General features: G+C 50.5%; 1 protein-coding gene across 1 annotated transcript; it reads right to left on the bottom strand.

Annotated features, from left to right (window-relative positions):
• Nucleotides 1-224: 224 nt before the first annotated feature.
• SSTR1 (somatostatin receptor 1) lies at nucleotides 225-1331 on the bottom strand. Its single transcript, XM_084827133.1, has one exon. It carries the CDS (start codon nucleotides 1329-1331, stop codon nucleotides 225-227), a length of 1107 nt encoding a protein of 368 aa, XP_084683259.1.
• Between the last annotated feature and the right edge of the window lie 8947 nt (nucleotides 1332-10278).

Here is a 10278-nt window from a genome sequence, read left to right on the forward strand (position 1 = left end):
GACGGGGTGGGGGGAGGGGGGAGAGGATCCAGCTGGACGGGCCAGTTCAGGGACAGACGGGGTGGGGGGGAGGGGGGAGAGACACATTTCCCCTTGCTTAATGGGCAAATAAAGCCGAGTGCCGCTCTCCCCCTCTGTCCGCCCTGTCTCCTTGTTCCTCCGCCCCGCCCTCCGGTCCCCCCCCACCAGGCTTCTTCCCTCGTCGAGGGGCGCCAGCGCGGTCCTCAGAGCGTCGTAATCCTGGAGGTGCACGTCCCGTTCCTGTACATGCTGCCCGACTCGCCGAAGTTGTCCGGGGGGAAGTCCTCCACGCTGCACGCCCTGCTCTTGAGGGCGGTGGCGTAGTAGTCGATGGGCTCCTCGGTGGCGTTGTCCATCCAGCCGAGGCACAGCAGCCTCTGGAAGGAGCGCTTGAAGTTGTCCGAGAGGAAGCCGTAGAGGATGGGGTTGGCGCAGCTGTTGGCGTAGCCCAGGATGACCGAGAGCTGGCTGATGGTGGCGTCGTCGGGCTCCACGAAGAGGTTGACCAGCTGCACGACGTAGAAGGGCATCCAGCAGATGACGAACACCGTGACCACCATCATGACCATGAGCGTGATCTTCCGCTCGGAGCGCTTGCGCTGCTGCCAGCCGGCCCTGAGCGCCACCACGCGCATCTTGGCGATGATGAGGATGTAGCAGAGGCTGATGGCCGCCACGGGCAGCAGGAAGCCCATGAGGAAGGTGTAGACCACGAAGACCGCCAGCCACGTCTGCTTGGGCTCGGGCATCATCACGTTGCAGGCCACCGTGCCGTCCGTGTTGGCCTCGGTGCTGGAGAAGATGACGATGGGCAGGATGATGAGGATGGCCAGCCCCCAGACCGCCAGGTTGACCGCCTTGGCCACGGTGGGCCGGCGGTAGCGCGACGCCTTGATGGGGTGCACCACCGCGATGTAGCGGTCCACGCTGAGCACCGTCAGGCCGTAGACGCTGGTGAACATGTTGACCGCGTCCACGCTCAGCACCAGGCGGCACAGCAGCGAGCCGAAGGGCCAGTGGTGCAGCAGCGTGGAGGTGACCAGGAAGGGCACGCTCAGCATCAGCAGCTCGTCGGCGACGGCCAAGTTGAGGATGTAGATGTTGGTGGCCGTCTTCATCTTGGCGTAGCGCAGGATCACGTAGATGACCATGGAGTTGCCGCACAGCCCCACCAGGCACACCACGGAGTAGATGAAGGAGATGAGGATGGCGCTGCCGCCCTGCGGCTCGCCGCCGCCGCCGCCGCCGCTCGCCGTGCTGTTGGGGCCGGCGCAGCCGGAGGAGTTCCTGCCACCCGCCGCCGAGTCCATGCCGCCAGCGCCCACGAGCCCGGCGCAGGGGCCATCCTCTGCCCCGTCGGCCTGGGCTCAGAGCGGCGCGAGCGCCCGGGCAGCCGCGCGGGTCGCCATCCTGCCGCCGCCGCCGCCGCCGCCGCTACTGCTTCTCTTGCTGCTGCTGCTGCTGGCCGCGCCGCGCGGTCTCCTCCTCTGGCCGCCCGGCAGCGCAGCAGGCGGACTAGCGAGCGGAGCGGCGCGGCGCGGCGCGGGGAGCAGCAGCACCAGCAGGGCCAGCCGGAGAAAGGCGGAGCCGCGCGCCGCCTCGAGTCCGGCTGGCATTACTCGCAGCCGGCGGGCTCGGGGGGTGATTAATAGGAGGCGAGCGGCGCGTCAGCACCGACGAAGGGGAGGGACGCAGGCTGGCTGGAAAAAGGCGGGAGGGCCAGGCTGAGGCGGGGGCGCCGGCGCCTCCGCCCTGCCCCACTTCCCGCCAATCCGCTCCAGGGGCCGAGGGCGAGCCTCCCCCGGCCCAGCCGCCCGCTCGTCAGTAGCGCGCGGGCGGCGAGGAGGGCTGAGGGTGTTCCTTCGGCGGCCTGATAGGGCCGCTAGTGAGGGCGGGGAGGGCAGCCTCGCCTTGCTCCTGGCAAGCAGGTGGAGCCCAATGTACGGCACTCTCCCCTTTTTGCCAAGCATGCCACACGCTCTCCTCAGGCAGAACCCCATTTACTACCGGCTCCTCTGCCCCCCTTGCCACCACTCCCTCTTTGTCCTCTCCGCTCCACCTCCCTCAGACTGGCCTTCCCGCTGCCTGCGTGCCCCTACAGGCGACCTGCACGCCCCACCATTCCCTAGACGTACATTTGCTCAGTGGAGCCTGGTGGCTCCGATGTCGGTGGGGTGGGAATCCGCTCTGGGTCTCATTCAGAACCTGCCAGCACTCTAAAGGAGCTATCCAAGGTGCTGAAGCTATCCAAGCTGCTGAAGCACCTTGGATGCCTCCTCTAGTGTGCGGACTGGTTCTGACGGAAACCCAGAGCGGATCCACCACCCCACTGACATCGGGGCCACCAGGCTCCACTGCATTTGCTGCCTCATTATGACCTGCCTATCCCGTTTCCCTTGTCTCATCCTACCCAAGGTTGCCTCAGACCTGTATGCAATCTCAAGACCATCCTCCTGCCTGTTCCATCCTCGACCCCTGCGGGTTCCAGATTGACAAGATCTGGTTGTCACTCTGCCGGTTGGCGCTCCCCTCTCCTCCACCTCACCCTGGCCCAAACTGCGGGCCCGTCCGGTGGAGGCTGGTGGCTCCGATTTCGTTGGGGCTGTGAATCCATCCTGGGTTTCAATCAGAACCAGCCAGAACTCTGAAGGAGCCGTCCAAGGCCCTTTGGAAGCACCTTGGATAGCTCCTAAGGGCCTTGGACGGCTCCTTCAGAGTTCTGGCTGGTTCTGACTGAAACCCAGGACGGATTCACAGCCCTTCCGAGATCGGAGCCACCAGCCTCCACTGGGCCAATCCCGACGGCTGGATCCCAGCGCGCAAGTGGGCGGGCAGAGGCTGCGTCTCCGCTCAGCCTCCCGAGAAAGTGCAAGCGGCAGAGGCAGGCGATGAGAGCTGCCGCTGCCTCCTCCCGCGGCTCTGCGTGCGCTCCCCTTGGTGGCGCCGTGGGTGGGGCTGGACGCGGCGGGCCTAATCCTCACTGCTGAGCCGCCTAGAAGGAAAGGGCAGGTGAGTGCCCGGAGCGGGGCGGGTAGCTGCAAGGCGCTTCTACCTCAGCTCACTCGCCTTGTGCCCGCGCGCGCCGCCACCTCTCTCTCTCTCTCTCTCTCTTTGCCACAGTGCTGAGTGGTTAGGTCTCTGAGTGGTGGTCTCGGGCAATGCAGCGGACCCGGCCCTAACCATGGTGCAGCCCAGAGTGAGTGACAGAGCGAGAGCGAGCGAGAGCACAGACGAGAGGACCTCGCAGGCTAGCTACCAGCAGCGGCTGCGCTCTTCCAGCGGTGTGTGGGGGGAGGTGTGCTGGTTAGGACTGGGTCCACGGTACCAGTGTCAGTGGTACTACTGCCCAGATAAGGCGAACAAGCAGAGGCCAAGGCTCCTTACTGCTGCCTCTGTTCATTTGCTTACCTGCCCTCTCTCCTTGGATGGAGAGGCAGGTGAGTGATCTAGGAGTAGCCTGTCTCCACTTGCTTTCCTGTGCTCTCTTTCCTCTCTCTCTCTCTCTGACACACACACACACACACACACACACACACTGTTTGGGTAGTGTGATTGTAAATCCCAAGCATCACACTTCGCAGGGGTGCTTGCAAGAGAGCTAGTGAGAATTTAGCTTCAACTTGCTATCACACCACCCAGAGGGATTGCTTCCAACTACTTACTGTACTACCCAGAGGGAGAGCACAGGCAAGAGAGCGGAGTCAGTGGTGTTCTCTAGCTGCTCACTGGCCGTCTCCCTCTGGGTAGGAGAGAAAGAGAGAGAGAGAGATTGAGAGAGCAGGTGAGCAATCGACAGAAGGTGGTGACAGCCGCTTTGACTCTTCTTCGGGGCAGCATGGCAATTGGGACTGAGCCCAGTGGGGGATGCTGTACTATACTATCAGCCTTCAATATTCACATCTGTTTTGCTACTTCTATTAACAACAACAACAAAAACGTAAATAGCATCATAACCTTATCTATGTCCATTATAAACGTTATACTAACCTGCACCCAGCTTCCAACTATCGCACACACTATTGCACAGTCTTGTCTCAGCAAAAACTTTGTAATCTTCTATGAATATCTATAAGTATAGGCAAAAGTGATGAAAGTGTACAACACCCCACCACCAATTATAGAATCATAGAATATAGTACGGCTGGAAGGCTGGAATATAGTACGACCACTGAGTCCAACCCTATACTCAATGCAGGAATCCAAGTCAGAGCATCCCTGACAGGTGGCTGTCCAGCCTAGGGGTGTGGTGTACGAAACACTTACCTTGTCCCGCTGGGGCCATCCGGGTGGGTGGGGAGGTGTTCCATCCCCCCCCCCGAATCCTCCCCGGCTGGCTCTGCTCCGCGACAACTCCACAGAGCCACCAGCCAGGGCTGCCCACAGCCGGACCTCCATTCACTGCTGGGCTGCGGCCGCAAATGGTGGTCACCGTAGTGGCCGCCATTTGTGTCCATGCTGTAGCTGTGATAGGCCACGTAGATACTTACGTAGCCTATCACGGCTTGGCAGGGACACAAATGGCGGCCGGTGTAGCCTGGCAGCAGCTGGAAGACCACCCGGAGCCGCCTCTGCCGGATCCAGGTAGGCTCCGTCCCGGGTGGATTCTGTGGGGTGGCGGGGGGGGATTGCCCTGTTCCGCCATGGACTCCAATGGGGGGGCGGAACCTAAAGAATCTGGCCTCACTGGAGTCCATGGTGGAATTCTCCAACATCCCTAGGCCAGCCTCATCTTGAACGCCTCCAGTGTGGGAGAGCCCATTACCTCCCTAGGTAATTGGTTCCATTGTCATATTGCTCTAACAGTCAGGAAGTTTTCCCTGATTTTCAGCCAGAATCTGTCTTCCTGTAACTTTAGTCCTGCAATCGTCTGTCCTGCTCTTTCACAATAACACATATTAAACATATCCTGTTATCTTTTCATGTGACAATGCACACTATGTCACACATATCACACTGTGCTATATACATCACCTTCTTTCCCTAAGGCCACTATACATATTACATAAATGTCAGAGGATATGTGCTGGCAACATGCTTAATAGCTGAATCCTCTGGAATTTGTGAAAGGTAGGTATGGTAGGTATACATAATTGATATCAATAAACATACAGACACCCAGGCCACTCCACAAATATTTCCTCTTTACAACTAAGATTAGACTGAAGCATTGTTTTGTTTTTAAATGTACAAACCTGCTGAGGTTTTACAGATCTGTTTTTCATGCATTGGCAGTGATGTCTTAATAATTACATATGATCTCAATGTCACTGTTCGTGATTTACAAACGGTTAGGGCAGACTTTCTTCAATATGATTAAGGATCTCAAAATTATTGGTGCTGTTTCCATAAATACTTATGCTAAATGCTGCAGCACTGGAAAATGCATTAAAATACAGAAAGGAAATCCCCTCCCCCCATTTTAGAATTCTCAGATCATATTTTAATTGTCAGAATATTTGGCATTTCTGGTTATACTGAAACAGCATCTCATTTGTATTATATGTGTTGTTCAAAATCCTCAGTCAGATTATCCTCCAGGACTGCCCATGGCAATATTGAATACTGAATAGAGATCACAAAGGGATTGATGATTGTAGCAGGACCCTAATAAGGAATTTTATTGTTAATTGCTTTTAGCTGCTTTAAATTTTTGTTTGTTTCATTCTCTGTTGTAAGATGCCTGGGATCTTTTTCTGAGAAAGGTGTCAAATACATTTAATAAATAACAACAACAACAATAACAACAGGAAGGGGAAGAGTTAGTTTGTAATTGAGAAAAGCTCATTCTGGCCACTGCTGCCACCTGCCTCTCCAGGAGCAAAGCAGCATCTAAAAGTACTCCCAGGCAGCACTCCCTGCTGCAATGGGATGAGATGAGAGCCACCACACCAATGAATCATGATATACATATAATGGGATCATAGGATGGAAGGTGCTGCATGGCACATTTCCAAGGGAATTATTATTTCAGCTTAGCTGAAGGACTAGTTTGCACTACTTCTTGTGTGTTTGTGTGACTGTGTGTGCACATAAGCACTACAGATCACATTTTTATATTTCAGCAAAGTGTGTCACTTCATCCAGGATGAAGCAGGAACATGGAAAAGCTTGTGTTGCCACTAAAGCAGTTTCTGGGAGGCGCAGAAGCAGAGGCAGCAGAGAAGTTGCAGTCAGTTCTTTCCCCCATCCCCCTTCAAAACCTCATACTATTTTTTTCATGCATTAACTCCCTAAACCCTGAACCTATCCTTCTGAAATTTTGAGGGAAACTTACCTAGGGGCATATCTGAATTGTATGTTATGTTCATGTGAATTGCCCACAAAATCACAGAAAAGGCACAGCATCCCTTTTAAACACAAAAATAAAGCTCAAATGGTAAAGGCTCCCTTTCCACAATCCCCCCCTGCACCTATTTTTCTGAAATTTGGTAAGTATCATCCCCTCAGAAGGGACTCTGAAGTCTGCACATTCAATCCATCCCTGCCAAAACTTTAAAAAGGATTTATTTATTTATTTATTAAATTTATTAATCGCCCATCTGGCTAGTCACCCAGCCACTCTGGGTTATAGCAATTTGTTGATTTCCCCATTATAGTCAGTGGGTGAGACATCCAAACCTTTGGAAAATGGACCAAAGCGAGGCTCCAATGGCAATCAAAATGTGATGCCTATCCAAACCAAACCGTTTTTTCTGTGCACATCCCTAGAAATCAAAAGCTTTCTCAGTGAATGTTCAGAAAAACACATATCTGTTTTCTGAGAGTACTCTCCCGGCTTGTAACGTTGGCACAGGTACTCTGATGGTGTTGCCTTATCATATTTCCAGCTCCCAGCAAGATGGGAGACCCATTCCCGCTCCATACAACTAACTTGTTTCTTTTACCTGAACATGCATGTCTGTGACTCACCTGACCACGGGAGAAAACAGTGGCTCTATGGACAGACCCCGCTCAGCAACAGATGTGTAAATCCTAGCTCAGTGTTATGATCTTCAAGAAGTCATTGATCTGGCTTGTGGTTCCTGAAACACCCATTAATCCAAATAACACAAAGTCGTACCACAAAATATGTATTTATTTCTCAAGCAGTGTTAAAGAATAACAAAACTTTGCAATGATGAAACAAGCACGCAAAACACATTACTACACACAATGCAATTAGGAAGATTAGAAGCATAATGGAAATCATGGCTAGCATATTTCTTAATAAAATTAAAGTTCTGTTCCTCTCAACCAACAAAGCAGTCCTCATTAAGATCTTATAGTTACCTATCTGGCAGGCATGGTTGGCAGAGCTTAAGTAGTCAAGTTTGGTAGGCTTCTTGTTCTCCCATGATCTCTCTCCCAGTGTGGCCAGTGTGGTGTAGTGGTGAAAGTGTTGGACTGAATGCTGGGAGATCCAGGTTCTAGGCCCCACAGGGCCATGGAAGCTCACTGGGTGACTTTGGGCCCATCACAGACTCTCAGCCCAACCTACCTCACACGGTTGTTGTTGTGAGGATAAAATGGAGAGGAGGAAGATAATGTAAGCCACCTTGGGTTCCTTGCAAGAGGAAAAAGGCTGGGATATAAATGCAATCATTCTCCCAAACAAATCAACCCCTTGCTTTTTATAACCCCTATGTTGATGACCTCATCCTATATTTTGAACCTGCTCATACCACTACTAGTTCTACCATCTAACCCTAATAGGGCTGCCTCCATTGACATCAGGAGCTCTTTAATGAAGGTATCCGTCCTAAGACAAGCAGCTTTTCTCTCTGCTGGAGGTGGTTAACCAACCCACTTGTGGCAACTCTCTTTGCTCCATTTCCAAAAACACTTTCAAGGACTCACAGTTAGCTTATAGCATACATAGCTAATCACCATATTGCTAATCATTTACAGCTGGCAACAACAGATTATTATGAATAGCACTCCTATGAAATAAATGAATTCTTGTCAACAATACACATTACATTTATACCAGTACCAATCAATCATGGTGGGAGCTGCTTGGAAATTTAACCACCCCCTCCCCAAAGACCCAGGAGCAAGAGAGGGTTTGAGGTCTGCATGAGGAAATGTTTTATGTGAGCCACATAAAACATTTGCAAGAAAAAAATGGAGAGAATTGGCCCTATTTAGAATAAAGAGAAGATACTTGGCAAACAAAAGCCTGCTTGGCTAGGTGGGTGGTCCAGTATTCACAGCAATCAATGAGTGTGTTGTGTGTGCACCTACAAGGCTGCTGGCTGGCCTTGGGTATGGAATGATGTCCATTCTCAGAACTTCAGTTTATACTCTAAGCCAGAGAGGAACTTATCAGACAAATGGCACTCAGTTCAGAATACCATTGAGCATAATTAACTGGGCCAGGTTATTATGCGCTAAATCATCTTTGGTATTCCAAACCAGGTAATTGTGAACTTCAGCAGAGATGGGTGAGCTCTCCCAGGATCAGCTCAGATAACTCAAACATTTTTCCAAGCTGTTCCAGAAAAAAATATCAGAAGAACTCAAATAATTTTTCTTAGTCAATGCAAGGACTCAGAAAAATTACTGGTTCATCTCTGCTGCTCTCTCCTGGCCCCCAAGGCCATCTTTACCAGCACCAATGCCCCCCTATTCAATCCCCCTTCCCTTCCCATTCCTTACCTTAATGTGGTGTTGGTGGGAACAACAGAAGAAATATGCAGGAGGAGGAGAGCAGGGAGGTTTTCGCCCTCCCTTCTGTCTCTCTGACAGACTCAGAGCTAAATAACTATGCACCAAGGCTTGGAAGACTATGGCAGGTGCCATTTTCCTGCTACAATTTATATATTTTTAAAGGGGCATAGAGGAGCAAAAGTATTTCTCTACAGCAACTCTATCCAGTGGTGCAATTAGGTAATTCCAGACTTTGGATTTAAGAGCCTTTCTACACAAGGCTTTTACTGTGCACTTGTGATTGCTCACTCACAGTAGTTTGTGGGTCCTTACATGATGTTGTCATCCTCCAGGGCCTCCCCTGTGCTTTGCAACCATTATCACAGTTTTTTTTCCTAATGAGAAAAGTCTGGTATTATTTAGAAATGGCGGAATGAGAGTCTTGTGGAATTGTGCTGCACCACTGTGCCATCTAGTGGTTGTATAATGAAACATATAGAAAGGCAGAGAAAGAAAACCCTGGAAAAAAGCACGTGTAAAGGAGCTGAAAGAATCCAGAAGCAGAAGCCTCGGTAAAGGTGTGGGATGAAAGCCTCATGTAGACATGCCGTGACTGGTCTTATGGGAGATGCCCTCTTTAGATGGTAATGTGTTACTTCACTTCCCTCAAATGTGATAAGCTAGTCCTGTTGTGTTTGGGGCCTTCCTGCTCATTCTGCTGACTGTGCCCCTCAACTTCTGCCCCAAAGTCCTGCTCTAACTGGACTACTGAACCTATCTCATCCTCTGCAAGGTTATTCTTTCCATCTGTAATGTGCAGGTATATTAGGATAGTAAGCTTCAAAATGTCACTGAAAACAGTGAAAAGTCATTCCCCTCCACTGGCTAAAATGCACGAGACCAGAAGAAAGGTAATTTCTTTTGCAGCAATTTGATTATGTGGTATTGACCTGGATTCCTCCCCCAATCCCTGCCTTCTTTTACACTTATATAATAAGCATTCTTAAAGAAGGGATTACACAATTTCCCAAGTATACGCATTCAATTTACTAAACATTGTTGCATGAAAAAATGGAAGAAAACATGACTAGCTCTGTAGTTCATGTTAACAGAGCAGACTGTACTGTAAAGCTCTCTTTTCAATTTTTTAAAATACTCCCACCCATTCTCTTTACACCTACTCACATCTAGAGACACCCGGGGTGCTTCCTTTCCTGGAAACCTTTCATTTCAAATGATGCTTCCGTTATTACAATTTCCTTCTGCAGTTTATGAATCACCAGACTCCATATGGTAAAAATAATTGCTTAACCCAATCATGTGTTCATTTCTGTTTTTGAGATGTGAAAGGACTGGTCAAGCGTGTCCACTAATTTTTAAAAAACCATTAATTTCAGTTTGAACATGCAAGCATTTAAGAAAGGCCTAAAATAAAGGTCAGGCTACTAAAAAGTTCAGGTGTATCTCCCATGCTTTCTTTAGTGACTTAATATCATTTAATTAATTAGATCTACTCTGTTCAATTTAATAATAATTGGCATGATCTTTCTCCCAATCAGGTCAAAAGGAGATTATTTAGGTGAATAAGTGATATACTTAACAGCAGCTATTTGAATTAAATTATCCTTC

This window comes from Heloderma suspectum, chromosome 1, assembly GCF_057233095.1.
Source record: "Heloderma suspectum isolate Gila_16-S chromosome 1, 16-S_ref, whole genome shotgun sequence".
In the NCBI taxonomy this organism is placed as follows: Eukaryota; Metazoa; Chordata; class Lepidosauria; order Squamata; family Helodermatidae; genus Heloderma; species Heloderma suspectum.